Source organism: Macaca nemestrina, chromosome 1 (assembly GCF_043159975.1).
Source record: "Macaca nemestrina isolate mMacNem1 chromosome 1, mMacNem.hap1, whole genome shotgun sequence".
In the NCBI taxonomy this organism is placed as follows: Eukaryota; Metazoa; Chordata; class Mammalia; order Primates; family Cercopithecidae; genus Macaca; species Macaca nemestrina.
The window spans coordinates 27,103,967-27,124,526 of NC_092125.1; the positions used below are offsets into that span (position 1 = coordinate 27,103,967).

Here is a 20,560-nt window from a genome sequence, read left to right on the forward strand (position 1 = left end):
TCAAGTGATTCTTCCATCTGAGCCTCTTGAGTCCGGAGTAGCTAGGACTACAGCACAGGCCACCATGCCCAGCTAAGGTTTTTTTGTCTTTGTTTTCATTTTAAATATTTTTGGAGACAGGGTCTCACTCTGTTGCACAAGTTGGTCTCAAACTCCTGGCCTCAAGTGATCCTCCCACCTCATCCTCCCAAGTTGCTGGGATTATAGGTGTGAGCCACTGTACCTGGCTACAGGTATCCTTTTTGCAGTGTACTTGGTGTTACATTTTTTGCATTTTTGTATTTTCTGTTGGTGATTTTACTATTTAAAACAGTCCCCGAGCATAGTGCCAAAGAGCTGTCAAGAGTCCTAAGTATCACAATGCTGTGACATGCCTTATGAAGAAAATATATACGTAATGTAGGCATCACTCAGGTAGGAGTTACAGTGATGCTGGCCATGAGTTCAATGTTACTAGATCAACAATATGTATTAAGTACAGTGTCCTTAAACAGAAACACACACAAAATAAGGTTATATATTGATCATTAATATATATGTTGTGACCACAGGCTCACAGAAACCTAACCCTGTATTTCTCCTAGGAACTACAGTTCAGTATTCACCAAGTCAGTGTTCATGGTAACTTTACAGAATATAACTACTATAAGTGCCGGGCGCGGTGGCTCACGCCTGTAATCCCAGCACTTTGGGAGGCCGAGGCGGGCGGATCACAAGGTCAGGAGATCGAGACCACGGTGAAACCCCGTCTCTACTAAAAATACAAAAAATTAGCCGGGCGCGGTTGTGGGCGCCTGTAGTCCCAGCTACTTGGGAGGCTGAGGCAGGAGAATGGCGTGAACCCGGGAGGCGGAGCTTGCAGTGAGCCGAGATCACGCCACTGCACTCCAGCCTGGGCGACAGAGCGAGACTCCGTCTCAAAAAAAAAAAAAAAAAAAAAAAAAACTACTATAAGTAATAAGAATTAACTGTACAGGACTAAAAAAAATCTCACCCATAGTACTACAACCTAGAGTACCTCTTCCACTACATGGTTGCCAATGCTGGATTTTGTCTATTTTTTAAAATTTTACCAACCTCACTGGTTTGAAAAGTTGTATTATTCTCCTTTAATATGCATTTCCCTATCAATAAGGCTGAACATATATGAACATATATGAAATAGGCATCTTTCCTGTGCATCACTCCCCATTAATTTTTTCTTTTTTTTGTCTTCTCAAGTACAGAATTATAACCAACTAATCTTTAAACATGCCAAATGCTAAAGGAAGTAAGAGAACAAGAACTGAAGGAATTTTCCTGGTCTTTAGCTGGTTGATTGTCCAAAGAGATTTGGGTCAGTGTTTAGCTCTGGCCAAAAGAGACCCATCCTGATCAGACAGCAGTTGAGCTTTCTCATAAAAACAATAATCTTAGGAAAAAAAATAAAAATTATATATATACACATACACACACATACAGAGTGTAAGCTTGTTGAGCTAATTTCCAGTTAATAGATGCTCCAGATTAGCCAGTGCTATACATTCATTCTCTTTGTAATACATATTGATTGGTGGTAATGAGCACACAGATGTCCACAGCAGTAAGCTTTCTAGTATGTACAAGCATCTCTTTTGAAGATCTATACAGTTAATTTTACTGATCTCAGAATTTCAAAAGTGAATTATGAGAAAGGAAAACTTTAGTCCTCTTCAGGCTTTGTAGTTTAGGGGACAAACCAAATATAAATATTTCAATTAGCAAGTGCTCTTCAAGGTAAAACTTAGGAAGACATGTTAGAAGCAAGTGGTTTGAAAAGGGAGCTTATATCATGCATTAAAATTATATGAGTAGACATCCTAGAAAAAAGTCTCAATATTGATCTCCACTGTTAGCCCCTTTGAAAAGACTGGTCTTTCCTTTCCTAACCTGCTCTCTGAGACTGCTGAAGAAGAAGGGAACAGTCTTGTTTGAAACATGACTACAGAACCCGTGTGGCTCTTCTGAGTCCCCTGGGTTCCTTTATTGATTTCAAAACCATGAAGGCTTTTGTTTGAATTTTTGCTGTTTCAAAAAATGATAATGGGTCCAAGTTAAATTCTCATAAGAACATCAAAGATTTTCTGACTAGAAGACACTAAACATCTGGTATAATTTGCTTCTTAGAATAATTTTATTTAAAAAGAGAGGAAGGAGAAAAGAAAAAGGCTTTGTAACTTTCTCCAGGACCATGTCAAGAAACAAAGGTATTGATAATGCAGGACATTTTATTGATCCCTTCATGGGACCCATGACAGGGGTGCCCCATTTACTCAGTCTGCCATGCTCAACGCCTTGTGGGAGGGCATGCATAGGTGAGCAAATGCAGGAACCAGTCAGCCACTTTGGCACCAGCAGAAGCAAACTCCATGCAGGCCCTGTGGCAGCATCCAAGTGGGGGTGCTTGTGATGCCAAGACCCCAGAGGGCGCGTTACAACGCTCTCTTAGCTCCACCACCTGTGGATAGCAGTGTGTTACCAGCTCAGTGGGTCCTTTGCCTTGTGTGGGGTAGCTGCCCTCCGCTAGTGAGGGCAAAGGGCCAGTGTGACAGCCTTTTTGGGTATTCACACTTGGTAGGCCCCAAATTCTTGTCTGGTGCCCAAGAAGAATGAGGTCACATAAATAAATTGAAGGATAGTGAATGCAGAGAATTTCATTGAGTAATGAAAGTGGCTCTCAGTGGAGAGGACAGCTGGAGGGGAAGGGAAGGGCAGGTCTCTCACCTGAAGTCAGGTTGCCTCTCTCCCTCTCTCCTTGAAGTCAAGTTGCCTCTTTCTGACATCCAGCCATCATCTCTGAGGTCAACTCACCTCTTCTAGACATCAGCTGCTTCTCCCCTCTACTGGCTGAGTCTGGGGTCTTTATAGGCACAGGATGGGGGGCAGGGTAAGCCATAGGTAGTTTTGAAAAAGGCAACATGCAATTAGTAAAAAGACATTATTCAGAAATAACCAATCAGGAAAGACGAAGCAAACAGGGATAGAAGTTCTCACTTTGGGCCATGGGTTTCAGACTTTTTGGCTTGAAGGTGGGGCTTCACCAGGAACTCACCCCTGTCTGCCTAGAGTTTCTTTGCTTCCTGCTTCTATTATTGTTTATTTTGTTGTAAAGAGAAGTGACAGGTGCTAATGTCAAAATGAAACAAAAAAAAAAAAGCGACTGATTCATTTTTTCAAGGTTGCTAAATACTAGTGTTTTGTTTAATTTAATTTAATGTAACCTAATTTAGGAGAGCTAAGTAATTAAACATGAGGCCAAAGTACATAAGAAAGTGGCAGTCTTTTATTGCAAATATGCACACACTCTCGGGCGAGGTTCTCTGGTCCTCAGGTGTGGGGGGCCAGGGAAGTCGCACCGGTGCTCTCGGGTGATGTTCTCCGGTCCACAAATGCGGGGGCCGAAGAAGTCACGCCGGCTTCTGCCAGCGGGGGACTTTTATGCATTGGTACTGGAAGGGGGAGGGCAGTGGGCGGGATAAGGGCGTCTCCGTAGGCGTGGCAGGTAAGTTTCAATCTCTTCGGATTGACATCACCTGGCGCATGCTCGGTTGATCTGCATTTTCCCGCGCGCAGGAAAGTTGGTGAGGAAGAACCCGGAAGCAACATGGATTGTGCCTCCTTGTTCACCTTCCTCCATCTTGTCCCTTCTCCCTCACCCAAACAGTCCAACCTCTTATTGATTATAAGAATTTGGGGCGCCGTTGTCTGTCTGGCTGCTTCCTGCTGTTAGGGGGCATAGTTAGGGTATACACATACACACATACACACATTTATATCTTTTATTTCTACATTTAATCTGTGTATATTGAAAGCCATGACTTCATATCATATCTCCAATTCCAATTCGAACACAAAGTTCATTGCAGTTTTCTCATTTTCTGTATTTGTATATCTCTCCTCTGAGAGAAATCTGGCTCCTACTGTCTTTAATTTATTTAGTTATTTGATCAATTCTACCACATATAACCAATCTTCCACATCTGTCATCACCTATTCCCCATGAAGATGCTCTTCTCATCTCACGCAGGCACCCAGACGATGCCTCTCACCCGGATGCCTTGGTCATGCCAATCAGGCTCTGACACACCAGGCCAGATCTCCCTTCTGTATCAATGCCCATCTGGCACTGGGCTGCCTCCACATGTGAATGCTCTCTTCACCTCACTCAGGTTCTGACTCCCCATGCCAGGCTGCTCCCCAGGATCACAGGCACTCCTCTCTGTGCATAAGATCAGGCACCCTATGCCAGGCCATTCCTTCTACAGGGAAACCATGCTTACCCCACCTCGGCTCTAAAACCCTATACCAGGTTCTCTTTCCAAGTCTGAACCATGCTCATCTTACGCTAAGCTGTTCTCAGGTGTGGATGCTCTCCTCTTCTTAGATTTCCTGTTTAATAGATTTTGGATATTCATATATCTGTATATATGAATACAGACATATGAATATATACATATATACACATTTATTTAACAGATCTGTAATATTTTACATAGCATGCCATACTACAATATGAGTGGTGAAAACAAGGCAAATTCAAAAGTCTGGGGGAAATCCTGGACTCTTTTTTTGTTTTTTAATAGGACCATATTCTGTTTCAAAAAGTCCATTCATTTGTCCAGTACATGACTCTAGACATATTCTTCCATTCATTTGTTCCACCATAAACTATTTATCAAGTGCTTTCCACATTCTAAGTACTCTGCTACACGCTAGAAATACTAGATGAATAAAACATTATCTAGGCCACAATTTTAGGGAGTAGACAGATAGTAAATAAATACAGTAAAATTTAACAGGTGATATAAACATAGTATATATAGGGTAAAATGAGGCCACAAAAGAGGAAGTAGCCATTCTATCTGAGGGTGGTGGGGCCAATATTGAATTCCCAGATGCTTGGGTAAAGTTTCAATAGCTGAGAGAGAGGGGAAGTATCTCTGTCAATAAGATAATAAGAGGATACAGAAACAGAGGAAAGAGTGAAGAAAGACACTGGTTTATTAAGAAAGAATAAACAGTTTGATATACATATGTATAATTTTTTTTTTTTTAGACAGAATAACTTTCTCACCCAAGCTGGAGTGCAGTGGTGCAATCTCAGCTCACTGCAACCTCCACTTCGCGGGTTCAAGCGATTCTCCTGCTTTTGCCTCCTGAGTAGCTAGGATTACAGGCACCCGCCACCATGCCTGGCTAATTTTTATATTTTTAGCAGAGATGGGGTTTCGCCATGTTGGCCAGGCTAATCTCGAACTCCTGACCTCAAGTGAATCACCTGCCTCGGCCTTCCAAAGTGCTGGGATTACAGGGGGAACCACCCTGCCCGGCCCAGTTTGATATTAGTGGAGGGTAAAGTGCAAATGCAGAGGACAGAGGAAAGGCACAAAATGCAGCAAGAAATGAGGCTAGAAGTAGGAATGGCTGTTTCATGGAAGACTTTGAAAGCCTTTCTATGGAAGGTAATAGGGAGCCACTGCAGGGCTTTAAGCAGATATTTTAAATAAATTATAGAAATGCAGTCTTATCAGTCCACACATTATATTTTATTAAAACTTAATCTCATTTTACTTTGTAGATAGTAAATAGAAATTACAAGTCTAATATCTCCCCCCTCCCTAATGAATTGTCTTGTGCACCACTCTCCTCTTTGGCCACCACTTCTAGAGGGACTGAAAGAAATTTTGTTAATACATAATGTGTGTTCCTTCCAGCTATTATAAGATCAGGAAGGGGAAGAATATGCCAAAAGCACAGACATCAATGATGAAATGATGTCAATCTGCAACATATACAGTTACAAACTGATTTAATGGTCACTGTTAGGCTGAACTTTCCTTTGAATCAATTTATAAAATAGCTCTATATCTTAGAAAATAATTTGTTAGAAGCAGGACCCATTTTGATAGAAAAAATATTTAAATAATAAGTTAGTACCAGATGTTAGGTATATATACAATATAGCCAGTTTATTCATGAATTCATCAAACATTTATTGTATGGCCATTAGGTACCTGGCCATCTTCCAAGCACTAATTATATTTGCACATCTTGTCACCAAGGGTCTTTCTTTAGATATGGGAATGACTAGGCAATGAAGAAATGAATTTCTAAATTATTTTAAGATAATATAATACACGAATAGACTGGAACATCTGCTGTTTAAGGTAAAATTACTATTTAATTATTGATTCTATCTCTTCCTAGAGCTAGATCATACATTCTTCAAAAAACAAACCTGTACTGGCTTGATCATTAATATAAACCTAGTAGCACCTAGCAGTTACCGGCATGGAGTAAGCATTCAATATTCATTTGTTGGTGAAGTGGAGAGAAAAGGGGGAAAGACAAGAATGGAGAAAAGGAATCAAATAGATTTTGAAATTCTGAGACCAAAGGGAAAGAGACATTTTTTCGTCCTCAAAACATAGTTTGAATGTAACTACTAAAGTATTTCTTCTGATTTGAAAACACCCATCAAAGGCATACAGTCCTGCCTGACATCCTGGATCTCCACTTGGAAACAGAATGTAACTCAGGAGTCTGAGACACAAGAGAATTAGTTCTTGTAAGTATATGCCTCCTCATTCAAAAGTTCATTAACTTTCAAGTTTCAAGATAAAAAGCATTTTTCTTATTATAAAAGTCATATAAGACTTCAAAGAAATTTTGCAATATAAAGGAAAGTAGAACTGAAATATTATCATATTTCCACCTCCTAAGGACAACCACTGTTAACATTTTACATGTAAAATCAGTCCCAAATTTTAAAATCCCTGCGGTGCAACTTTCTATAATGCTATGAGGAACTTATAAACAACTAAAATGAACCAAAAAAACATAATAGAGTAATGCCATCCACGCTTAATGAGACAAGATTCAGGGCCCTGAAACAGTTTCAAGATTGAGCTACCATGAGGTTACGAGGTCCTTAAGGAAATATAACGTGTTCTAGTCACCTTTATTATGCCCCAGCAACAGGACCTAGGAGTGAGCCTTGCACATACTATTCACTCAGTAAATGTTCCTTGAATAAATACCTAGAAAAAAAATGGGAATCAGCATTTTTTTTTCTTTTCAAGACTCTTCTTTGTATGATCATGAACCTGCTCACTCCCCAGCTCCTCCCCAATGACCCCATCCTTTATTATTCCTTGCACTGAACATTAGTTCCAGCAGTAATAAAGAGCTTGCTGTAGCCCCAAAGTGTTGCTGTTTTAGGCATTCAAAACTTTAACCATATCATTTCCCACCTTCATCACTAAGCTAAGTTCTAATTCCTTACAATTCAGCTCAGAAGCCATGGTTCCCCTGACCTTTGTCACATATCTTAGTCCATTTTCTTTTGCTACAATATCTGAGACTAGCAATTTATGGAGAAAATAAATGTATTTCTGCTGGGTGAGAGCATTTGAAAATATTTTTTTAAAGTTATTTCTGTAAGAAATAACTGTAAGTTCTGGAGGCTGGAAGGCCTGAGAGCATGGCACTAGCATTTGGTGAAGGCCTTACTGTGTCATAACATGATGAATGATATCACATGGCGATAGGGCAAGAGTGTGCATGTCAGCCCAGGTCTCTCTTCCTCTTCTCATAAAGCCACTAGTCTCACCATGGGGGCCTCACCATGATGACCTTATCTAATCCTATTACCTCTCAAAGGCCCCACTTCCAAATACCATCAACATATACATATGGGCATTAAGTTTCCAACACATGAACTTTTGGGGGACACATTCAAACCATTGTTTCACACATTCCCAGGCTAAGTGCTATAATTCTGGGTTCCCACAGTACCTGCAAATATCTAACAATGCAACTGCCATATTGCATGGAAATTAGCTGCTTACAGTTGTTTACTCACAGGCTAAGATCTTTGAGGTTTATATTATATACAACTTTATTACATAATATATACAACAAAAATATAGAAAAATATATATATATATAATTATGTGTGTATACACACACACACACACACACACACACACACACACATATATATGTAATTTTATAGCAATAGGGTCTCACTATATTGCCCAGGCTGGTCTCCAACTCCTGGCCTCAAGCAACCCTCCTGCCTTACCCTCCCAAAATGCTGGGATTACAGGTGTGTGCCACCATGCCCAGCCTGGGCTTCTATCTTTGTATTCACAAATACTGACATGGGCTCAATAAATATTTACTGAATAAACGAGAGAACAAAATAATGAATCATCTTATTTCTTTCCTTTTTTGTTTCAGTTTTTGTCTCTTTAATTTACTCCTGTTTGTTAGATCAAGCTGATCACTCACAGTTTTACTTACCTTAAAAAAAAAGTACAAAAAACCCTCTTGCCCATCAAACAGAAATCAGAAATTTAAAATGTCAAAAATGGCAAAAACTGAGTTACCTTTACTCATCTAGCCAAAAATCAATCCCTTCCTAATTTCTTATAATTAATTTTCAATAAACAGCATCATTACCAATTTCTCTCAATGTCCTCTGCAACAGAGTCACCCTGTAATCATTACTCTATCACAACCACAGGTATTATTTAAGTATCTATTCCTTCTCCCCAAAAAGATATAAAGGAGGTCCTCCCAACTTTCTCTATTGATGTCATCAGGTCCGTCTCTTTCTATTTCTAGAGCCTCTGTCTTTAATCTCTTCCAATTTAGTTTGATCTAGTTGCATCAAAGTAACAATTCAGTATAGTCAAAATTAAGCTGCATACAAGGAATTCCAATTTCCTATGATATGGGATTCAACTTAAATAGAATTATAATTTTTATCCTGCCTTCTAAGGCTAAAATCATGCCCATCTCTACCAGAATTCTCTACCATATTTCCTCTATCTAAGAAAATGTATTTCCTTGTGCTTCCAGCTATGTATTTCCCACCGAAGTCAAGAAAATATTCTTGCTGTACACCATAGTAAGTTTGCAAATTCCTTCACTGGTGTTTTTATACATGCTTTAGATCTTTTCCCATTCTCTTTGTGCCCTAATTTGTCTTTCAAACACCTGTTTATATCTCTCTTCCTTTAAGTTTTCTTAACTACTTTCAGGTCATATTAACTGCTTCATTGCTACACAATCCAACATTTGAATTTTACTAAAATAACAATATCCTTATTTGTATGTGGCACTGTAAGTGTTCTAAAAGATCTTTTAGAAGATCTTTTAGATTTTTAGATCACTTACAGAGCAAGGAATGATAAAGGATAGGGTCATTGGGGAGGAGCTGGGGAGTGAGTAGGTTCATGATCATAGAAAGAAGAGTCCCAAAAAGAAAAAAGAATGCTGATTCCCATTTTTTTCTAGGTATTTATTCAAGGAACATTTACTGAGTGAATATATATATACACACTTTTAGAATATTGAAAATAGGAGTATTGTTCTCCCCTACTGGGCTTAATCTAGCAGCACTTTCACACAAGATAATTTCTTGATAGATGCTCTGGATTTATTGTCTTACATCTAAGGGTGTTCAATAAATGGCCGGGCACGGCAACTCATGCCAGTAATTTCAACACTTTGGGAGGCTGAGACGGGCTGATCACCTGAGGTTAGGAGTTAAAGACCAGCCTGGCCAACAGGATGAAACCCCGTCTCTACTAAAAATACAAAAACTTAGCCAGGCGTGGTGGCACACACCTGTAGTCCCAGCTACTCAGAAGGCTGAGGCAGAAGAATCACTAGAGCCTGTAAGGTGGAGGTTGCAGTGAGCCGAGATTGCACCACTGCACTCCAGCCTGGGCAACAGAGTGAGACTCTGTCTGAAAAAAAAAAAAAATTAAAAATAAACAAATAAATAATGTCCTGAATAAAATTAAATTGAATTGGCTGCTCATCTTCAATAAACTACTTATAAATAATAGCAAAATACAGGAAACAGTACATTTAAATTAAGGTTAGTGTTTAAATCAGTAATGCTTCCCACAATCCTATCCAGTTTCTAATATTTGCATAGAGCTTTATCACAGTGTTCTAATGCTACTTCTACTTGTCACCCTCCCCACACCTATCACACATACACACACACACACACACACACAGTCAAATGTCCAAGAAAAAGTAGTTTGCTTTAGGAAGAAAACCCAAAGCAAATTGAAACGTATACTAGTGAAAAAATTTCATATAAGTCCCATTGACCATATTTACTTACGTATTGGTAGGCTGCCACTGTATTATAAGAGCTTTCTTTATGGCCCCTCTATGTCAAAGGATATATAATACCTTAGATACTTTCTATTATGAAGCTTGCAAAACATATTTACCTGGACAATTTAGTAAGAAGAAAGAAAAAAAGAAAATGCCATAGTAAATGCTTCTGCCTATTCTATATTGTCACTAAGTTAACAAAAAAAAAATTATCTTTCTCCGAATGTTATGTAAAAATGAATTTTGTAAAGTGCCATTTTGAATTAAAACTTTGTATATTATATTCACTTTTATATTATTTACTTAAAGGAAGAAAGGAAAAATTATAAACCTGTTAAAATAGTGAATAGGTAACACAAAGTAGGCTAATATTTTAAACAATAACTTACAGGATCAACAGGTCCACAAAATTCTCTAAATGTCTTTGTAGCATTATTCTGTTGAATCTCCATTGCTACGCAAGGGCCAGAATACATTTCTGTCACCATGTCCTATGAAATTTAATATAAAAGAATGAAAAGAATTTTAACAATTTTTAATTGTCCTGTTTTAATTGTGACACTGTTCCACTAATGTCCTTAAAGTCATCTGTGACTTCTTCCCCACTTATATCCCACACATCAAGCAGTTCCCAAATTCTGTCCATTTTTCCTTGAAGAATATTTTTTAATATGCTCTCTCTTCTCCATTCCTATCACATTTTAATGTAATGTTTTATTATCCAACACTTTCATTATTTGGAATGATCTTCTAGTATATCTTCCTTGCAAAGGCCTTCTTGAATACAATGTTGTTGAATTCACATTACTAAATATATTTCAAATGTTTTATCCTAAAAAACCTTTTAAGAATCATAACGCATTCTAGCAACAAGAAAATAATAGGACCAGATTTATTCTCCCATATTAAACATCTAGAAACTAGACAAAATATATGAAACAATAGTTTTCATACAGTGGGTGATGGGCAGCACAGGTCTATGACCCCTGAAAGTATGGAAACAGATGAGGTGAGCTGTAGAATTGCTCTCTCTCACTGTCTTGAGGCAGTTTCCAGACCAGTAGACCAGGCAGAGGAAACATAACAGAGCCCAACGTTCTCTGAGTTGAAAAGACAAAGATTGGACTTCGGGGTGGCCAATGTAGCTCTTATTTTCAGGGAAGAATACTGGAGAGATGAGGGGAGTATGCAGAGAATAAGCTACAGGATCTGCAGAGCAGTTCCCATGAGTTTTTGGCTACTAATCTGTCACGTGTTGAGGAAACTACTTGAGGCTGGGGAAAGAATTGCCACAAAGTAGACCAAACAACTCAGAGACAGCACAAGGCTGAGAGGAGTTTATGTTTCTACCAGTCAGAGTGAAAGGCCTTTTTATATGATACATGGAGCATCAGGGAGAGTCCTCAGAAGGGTACTGCACCATAGTAGTTGACCTAAATTAGCCCTAGATTATAAGAGGCCCTATACCCATCCTACAAAGATAAAAAGCAAGACTGAAAAGTTTCAAATTGATTCCAAGTGATTTAACTAAGTGCCAGGCCAAAATTGAACACTCTTTACAAATCTACCATGTAACACTGTAAATTTTATAATATGCAGCATCCAGTAAAAAATTACCAGGCAGGCAAATATGTAGGGAAATACTAACAATTACCAGAAGAAAACTCAATAAATAGACCCAGCAATTAAATGACATAATAACATAGGGATATTAAAACAGCTATTATAAGTTCCACATTCTCAAATTATACAAGGAAATATGAACATGATGAGGAGAAAATAAAAAATATTTAAAAGATCCAAACAGAACTTCTAGAGACATAATCTAAGACATCTAAATTTAAAAATACACTGAATGGGGTGAACAGGATAAGACATTGCAGAAGAACAATAAATTTGAAGACATTCAATAGAAACTATTCAAAAATAAGCATAGAGAAAAAGAAAAATGAAGAAGAAAAAAGCCCTGCTGTGCAATCATGTCAAGCTATTATATGTGTAATTAGAATATCAGAAGAGAAGAAAAGGTGATAAACATAAAATATATTTTTAAAAATAAGTGCTAAAAACTTTCCAAATTTGCTGAAATCCATAAACCTATAGATCCAACAGAACCCAAGGATAATAAATGCAAAGAGAAGTACACTAGGATGCATCACAATAAAATTAGCTAAAAACAAAAACAAAAAGCCTTTTAAGCAGCCAGGGGGTTGGGCGGGGGAGAAGGATATTATATAACAGTGGGAAAAAGATAAGGATGACAACAACGATGACCAAAAAATGTAAATCTGTATTCTATACCCAAGTGAGAAAATATTTTTCAAAAATGAAGAAAAAAGGAAGACGTTTTAAGACAAAAAAGGCCTGAGACAATTCACCATCAGAAGCATTTCAGCGTAAGAAATATTAAAGGAAGTTCTTTAGGCAGAAGGAAAAAATACCAGACAAAAATATAAATCTATACAAAGCAACAGTAAACATGTCAAGTATAAACATAAAATGCTTTTTTTAGTTGGTTTCTTTTTCTTTTTCTTTTTCTTTTCTTTTCTTTCTTTTTTTTTTTTTTTTTTTTTTTTTTTGAGACAGAGTTTTGCTCTGTTGCCCAGCTGGAGCACAGTGGCGCAATCTTGGCTCACCGCAACCTCAGCCTCCCAGGTTCAGGCTATTCTTGTGCCTCAGCCTCAAAAGTAGCTGGGACTACAGGTGCCTACCACCACACCTGGCTAATTTTTCTATTTTTAGTTGCTTTCAAACATAATTGTTCAAAGCAAAAATATTAGCAGTGTATTGTTGGGTTTGTAGCATATATAGATGTAAAATGTATGAGAATAACAGCACACAGAATAACAGGGGAAAAACAGAAGTATACTGTTTTTTCTTAGCTCTCTATATAAAATGGTATAATGAAAAACATGATCAAAGAAAAATGCCTCTCACAGTGTCCAGAACACTCAAAAAATATTTTTTTTCACCCTCTTGAATAGCAAAGAATACTTCAGGCAGAAGTGAAAATAGATATAAAAACTTTGAGGCAGAAGTACAGTAGGGATATGTGAAGATCAGCTTAGAGGCTAGGAGCTGAGACTACGGGAAAGCAGTAAGAGATGAGGCCAGACCATGTAGGGTCATGTAAGCCATTTTCATGACTTTGGAGGGTTTATGATACACAACACCAAAGTAAAAAAATCTATTACAGAATATATTTGAATAGTGATCCAAAAGCAGTCATCTTACCTAATATAAACTACAGAAGCAAAAAGAGGAGGAAAAGGATTTCATAATTTATATGGTACTCATAACTCTACTGATTAGAGTTCCTGAGTGTATCCCCCAAAGTCATTTTTCTATTTCACAAAGGTCATATGTAATTGATTTTTTATGGATAATTATATTGAGTCTAATTTTCTGCCTCATGATATTGAAGTACTGCCTACACATAAATGTCAAGAGCCAAATTTTCAGGAGGAGCAGAAGGCATGAACAAGTTTTCCAAAAACAGAAAAGTAAATTTTGTCTGCTTTCTTCCCTCCCTTCCTTGTTTCCTTCTTTTCCCTCTCCCTCCTTTCTTTCCTTTGTTTCTTTCTTTCTTTTTCTCTCTCTCTCCCTCCTCCCCTTTTTCTTTTTATGTCTCTCTCTCTCACTCATTCTCTTTCAGTGTTGATTACAGATACCATTGAAAATAGACATACAAGGCTGATCAAAATGTATAAAATGGAAAGGAAAAAAACATGTTAAACAAAGAATTTCGTCAACAGCATAACATGTTCCTTCAAAAACTGACTCAGAATTTTTAAGTCACCCTAGTTTTTAATTAAGTCACACATTTTTTAAACAAAAAAAAAGAACCTTTTTGTTTCCTTGACAGCCTTTTGACTGCTGTCCTTAGGTAGCTATGTGTAGGATCATTTGATTTAATGTCTATCCTCCCCAGAGCATAAGTTCCATAAATGCAGGCAGTATGTTTTTTGTTCATCACTGATTATTTGGCATATAGCAGATACTCAATATATATAATAAGTGGATAACAGTATGAGATAGGAATTACCACCTTTTTATGACTGTACATGTTAAAGTAGAAAATATAGGTGTAAATGATCAACATGGAATCTACTACCAAAGAATTATGCAGACTAAATAATAATAAAAACAACAATAATAGCAGGTAATATTTACTGAGTACTTTTAATATATAAGACTGTTTTACATAATTTATTTCATTTAATTCTCATAACAATCTCATAAGGTGGGTAATAGTATTATTCCCATTTTATAAATGGGTTAATCAAGGTTTAAAGAAGGTAAATAAATTGTCGATGGTCACATAATTACAGGATTTAGGATATGAACCTAGTGTCTGACTCCACAGAGCAGGAAGAAGAAAGAAGAGAATTGAGTTTAGGAAGCTGCAGGCTGGTTGCAATGAATTTTGGGAGATATGAAAGGTATATAGTTTGAAGAAAGTAATGTGGAAATAACTGACTGGTTAACATCAGGTTACCTCAGGTTACTTTTTGTCATATGGATGAAAGGCAGAGAAAACTTCATTATTATATCAAATGAAATTAGCCTGTTTGGGAAATTTGGCTTGCTCTCTCCTGATTTCTCAGAAGGTCAGATAACAACTTAGGTTTTTGACAATTTTAGTATGAATGACTCTGTTTTAGTCTGGCCACTTGGGACCTAGATAGGAGCTTAGTCCAAAACACTGAATCCTATACTTTTTATTTAACAGTACAAATGTTTTACATTTACTTTCATACTTACATGATATTCAGTCACTACTCCTTTATAAACTTCATAGAATTCTTCAACATTAACCCGATCCATATTGAACTATATTAAAAAATAAAACAAAACAAAACCATAAACCAACCAACAAAAGAAAAATAAATGAGCCGCACTTAGCACTTAACACTTGTAATATCTTCTTTACTCTAAAATGTACACTTTACATAGATTACTCTTTGAAGAAAAAGTGTTATTAAAGATCAGCTCATCAAGAATAACAATGGATAACAGCATCATTCTAGGTTCTGTACATGCATCATCTCATTTAGCCCTCACAACCCCCTTACTGCATAGGTAGTATTAATAGCTCCACCTTACAGATGAGACTATTAAGACTCAGAGGGGTCATATAACCTCCTCAAACTGGCATCCTATCTCACGCAGTCTAACCCCATTGATCATACTTTTACTTACTACACTACACCTCTCTCTGAAAAAAATCTCATTCTTGATACAAAAGATTTATATGCAATATTAATTGCATTATTGATAGATTAGTGGCACAAGAAAGAAATATTACTAAAGAAAAATAGTTCAGACTTTTAGAGGAGACAGAAAACAATACTATCTTCCTCCCAAGCATTCGGAAAAGTCTCTAGTTAGTCTAGTTCGTGATAAAGCACTTATACAAGTCATGTGGACTTCCTGCTACTCTTCAAAAAGAATTATGAGTAAGAATATGCTTACAAAGTAAGTCTAGAAGGACTTATTCTTATCAAGGCTGAATTTAAATTTAGTTAGGATTAAAATTTCGTTAAATTCTAAGGTTCTCAGAAACTGACCTTATTTTTTTTTTAATAGCCTCAGAATTCTCAATTTTATTTTCCCTCTATTTTGCTTGTTTATTGTTGCCAGGATTGAAGACCTACTGAGAAATTTCTGCCTATACGGACAATAATTTAAGCTGTGAGGATTTATTTTTATGGGTAACATTACGACTATAGGGAGGAAATTCTGTTGGATTTCAGTGTTTTATCCTACATTCACATATGTTTTGTTAAATGCAACAAAATACTAACAGAACATATCATTTATTAAATACTTAGTAATTTGAGCCAGAAATGATTATTTTATTTAATCTGCAGAATAACCCATTTAGGCAAATAATAATACTTTCATTGCCTAGATGAGAAAACTGAGAATAAGAAGGCCTGACATTTGGCCAAGGCCACGTGCCTAGAAAGCAGCTAAGATTCAGAAATAGATATTTCTGACTCCAAAAGTCAATGATTGTGCTTGCTACTACACTACCATGCCTTCCCTATAGGCTCAGTTAATCATTTTTAAAATTATTTTTTTCATTGAATACAAACGCTACCCAATCACCAATCACTATGCTAAGCTGCAGATCTAGAATTAGGTCAGTGTTTAAAACTAACATTTCTATATTTTTTTAAATAGGCTCATATGTCATCCTACAATCTTGTTAATATATCACCAAGCTAATACTTTTAGAAAGTTTTGGCTGACAATTACTTTATAATTCTAGGTAAGATTCTTGAAATATCAATTTTCTCATTAGTCTTCAAGTTTTGCTCAATGACTTTGTAAACTATTTCCTTTTTTTTTTGGCTTATTGGCACAAAATAGAACTTCAGTTTGTGTCCTGGTCCTTGATTTTGGGTAATCTTAAGACTTTGTAGAAAGCTGTTGGTGCAGCACACCAACATGGCACAAGTATACATATGTAACAAACCTGCACGTTATCCACATGTACCCTAGAACTTAAAGTATAATAATAATAAAAAAAAAAAAAGAAAGAAAGCTGTTTCTTTTCAGAAAAAGAAAATACAAATGATACTGGTAAAAAAATTCTCAGCTTCAAAATGGCTATTTTGGTATTTCACTATCAAAAAAGCATAAACTTGCTGGGTTTCAAACACTGTAAAAACCAAATTGTTTATCTGATTCATATAATAATCTGTTACCCAATTTCTAGTCAAATGTACCAATGAGTACAGCACAAAGGTATGACCTCTACCAAAGTGGCTGTTGTTTCTCACTGAAAGGTTTCTTAGGAATGTATGAGCAGCACAATTTTGAATAAGCATAGGCTCTGAAGGTCCAGTGGTACAAGTGCCAATAGAGGTGCTGGAATACACTAACTCCAAAGAAGGTCTTGAGAGAAAGTTCAAAAACCAGCAAAAGGCACTGGTTAGGGAAAAAAATCTGAAAACTGATTCTCTTCCTTCATTATCTGTTTAGTTAAGAATAGAGAAGACAGAAAACTCATCACAGTTTCTCACTTTGATTCTACATTTTGTTTATAAGAACAAAATACAGTTTTTGGTCCCTATTTATTTTGCAACTAAAGTTTCCAGAACTGTATAAACTTACCTTATAAGCTTAAATTAGGTGTATCATTGAATATTACTTCTCTCAGTAAAATAGTATATGGGAAAAATCATTTTGAAAACCATTTTTTGACTATAGGAAGGTTACTGAGTTCAGTAAGTATATCTTTTATTTTTAATGTGGTTCACGAGTACACAGGGAACATTCAAAGTAAAGCATTTTATGACTATTTTTGAAAAAAATCCTCATGAATATTATGGTTCATTGTAAAGTACCTACCATCTGCATAGCTGAAATTTCAAAACCTGCATCTCGGATAGCCATCAGGATCTTTCCCAACAGTCCTGAAAATGAAGGACAATGAGTGTAAAAATACAAAATTTTAAGACATTTTAGTTTCTTAGAAAAGTACTTTTTCTTTATACTCTATATTAAAAAAAACACACACTTTGCAAGAGAAACTAAATTAAATCCCAAATACTGAGCATTAAATTTAATCATTTGATTTCCTTAGTAAATGCTTCAAGAATATCAACAATGGTTCTGAGGATTATGCAAAAAACTTTTAAGATAATATTTTGCCTTTAAAGCCCCTTAAGTCTAGTGATGTAGAGAACATAAAAATCAAACAATTATAAACAGCATTATTTAATACAAAGAAATGAAATGCCAAGTACAAGATACAGAAGGAATTCAAACAAGAGTTCAAAGAAGGAGTAAAATCAAATTGTAACTGAAGAAACAGGAAGAAGCTTCAAGGGGAAATGAAAAGCATGAATGGTCCTTAAAGGCTGTGGACAGATGAGCTTATACAGGGACAGGAGAGAAGGCACACATCTGGGAAAGTGTGAGCATATTTAAACGACAGTAAGAAGAGAGAAAAGAAAAACAAATTAAAAAGGAAAAGAGATTCAATTCAAATCAATAAAGGCCTTAAATACCAACATGAGGAATATAGTCTTTATCCTACAGATGAGTGATTTTTATATTGGAGTCTATAGTCTCTGGGGGAATGGGGCTGACTTTGAGATTCCATTTGTTTCCTATAAAAGTCTAAGTTTTTTTTTTTCAAGTCAACTGAAACTCTGTCTCTTATACATACGTGCACAAAGGCACACACACACACACACACACACACACACACACACCCATATTCTGGATCATCTGGATCTTACTGAGTGACCCTAAATCACCATGTACTGTTAGTGTCTGAATGTGCATTTGTATTTACTATCCTACCATAGCCATGTAGTGCTATTTTAATTGTAGCAGGCTGAGGGGTGAGAAAAAGATAGAGAAGGATCTATTTCTCAAATGATACATCTGTACCAAATGAAGGTCAAATGATATCATAGCATGCTATAGAAACAAAGGTTTCTCAGAAGCTTGAAGACAGAAAAGTGGTGGATTAAGTGAGTCATCGCAGTAGAACAGGCTCATGCCTAACTCAGAGTCTGTACTATATTCACGTTAAGCTTGTTTTTATGGCAAATAACATCCTCTGTCACATTAATGCTATCAAGTTAAATTTTGTTGTATAGTTTTGCTTGCTATGAATTTGCAAATTATTTTAGCTATGTAGTTTTATGTGCAAAAATTTGTATTTAGTTTTAATTTGGACATATTTAAGTTGTATTACTTAAAGTTAAAATAATTTATGTCAACACTGAGAGTCCACGAGAAAAGCTTTCCTTCAAAAAGAAACGCTGCCAAAAGAAATGAAGAGTTACTAAAAATGTTGAATGAGAAAATACAAAATAAAAGTAGTATTTTAGGAAGGTCACTAATGCAATAGTGATGAGCAAGCTGGTCTGAAGAAAAGAATAAGTAGTGGAAAGAATAGCAAAAGCTTTTGAAATCATTCAGAATGCTGGTTGGAAAAAAATAGGCCAAGATATATTTAAATATTTTCTCTCTTATTTTGAACTTCAAAGCGTGGATGGCAGCAGTAGAGAAAGAAGGAGGTAATGAATATAAGATATTTTCAAACAAGAAGCAATAGGATTAAACTGGATACAAAGTATGAAGATGAAAGAAGGGTAAAAGATGATTTCAACATTTTGAACCCAAGTGAATGGAAGAATGACAGTACCTTTAAGAAGAAAACAAGTAATGATGAAATCAAATTAATAAGGGGAAAGACACTGAATTATTTTGGACATAGAAACCCAAAACATACTATATAGCATTTATAGAGAAGGAAACTGATCAGATCTTGAGGATGCAGCATATCCAGTGGCTGAATGAGTAAAATAATCTCCCTGCCCCAAATCAGTGACATGGGATTGCATACCGATAGAATTATAAAGATAGAATAAGAGGTACAGAGAGGTTAGAACTGAAATGATGCCAAGAGGCATTTGGAGACAGTACTTTATATAAAGACTTGGAGAAGAACACATATTCAAGGCAAAAGGAGCATTAAGCAAAGGTCCGGAGATGTAAACACCATAGTTCTTCTGGAATAAAAGTATCTTCATCTTACTGAATAATAGAGTGGAAAGGAAATGAGACAGAAGAGAAGGGAGGAGAGGTGGCAGAAGCCATGATAGGACTATACAGATGTTTGGATTGTATCCTGTAGGCCAGAAGTTCTCAAACGTTTTGGTCATATAGACCCTTTAGCTTTTAGGTAGTACTGAAGACCTTTATATAGGTTACCTCTATCAATATTTACTATAACATAAGTTAAAGTGTGTTTATTCTCCTTTACTTGACAAGTGGTAGTTTCTTTTTTCTTTTTTTTTTGAGACGGAGTCTTGCTCTGTCACCCAGACTGGAGTGCAGTGGCGCAATCTCCGCTCACTGCAAGCTCCACCTCCCGGGTTCATGCCATTCTCCTGCCTCAGCCTCCCGAGTAGCTGGGACTACAGGCGCCCGCCACCACGCCTGGCCAATTTTTTGTATTTTTAGTACAGACGGGGTTTCACTGTGTTAGCCAGGATGGTCTGGGTCTCCTGACCTCATGATCCGCCCGCCTCGGCCTCCCAAAGTGCTGGGATTACAAGGCATGAGCCACCATGCCCAGCTGACAAGTGGTAGTTTCTTAACCTTTATATAGGTTATCTCTATCCATATTTACTACAATATGAATTTTAAAAAACTTTTAAAATATTTAATTTAAATATAACAAAAATCCTTTAAATGTTAACATAAATAACATTTTGTGAGGAAAAATATGATAGTTTTTTTTTTTTTTCATTTGATCTAAGCCAAAAGGCCAGGAAGAGATTATAGTATTTTTTTTAATTAGCAAAAAGACAGATATTGTTTTACATTTTTAAAAAATCTCTTTAATGTCTCACTTAATAAA

General features: G+C 36.4%; 1 protein-coding gene across 8 annotated transcripts in view; it reads right to left on the reverse strand.

Moving 5' to 3' along the window:
• The window catches only part of LOC105493024 (NME/NM23 family member 7), a 208,637-nt gene that overhangs the window by 89,488 nt on the left and 98,589 nt on the right, over positions 1 to 20,560 (reverse strand). For 5 of the 8 annotated variants that reach the window (XM_071075327.1, XM_011760446.2, XM_071075318.1 and 2 more), the window contains 3 exons: positions 17,527 to 17,591; positions 14,929 to 14,997; positions 10,554 to 10,655 (listed from right to left, as the gene is read on the reverse strand). In XM_071075327.1, coding sequence (XP_070931428.1) covers positions 10,554 to 10,655; positions 14,929 to 14,997; positions 17,527 to 17,591 — 236 coding nt within the window. Of the gene's footprint in view, positions 1 to 3,943; positions 7,059 to 10,168; positions 10,281 to 10,553; positions 10,656 to 14,928; positions 14,998 to 17,526; positions 17,592 to 20,560 lie in introns of those variants that run through there. The other 3 variants (XM_071075325.1, XR_011610935.1, XM_071075326.1) reach the window with 3 other exon arrangements.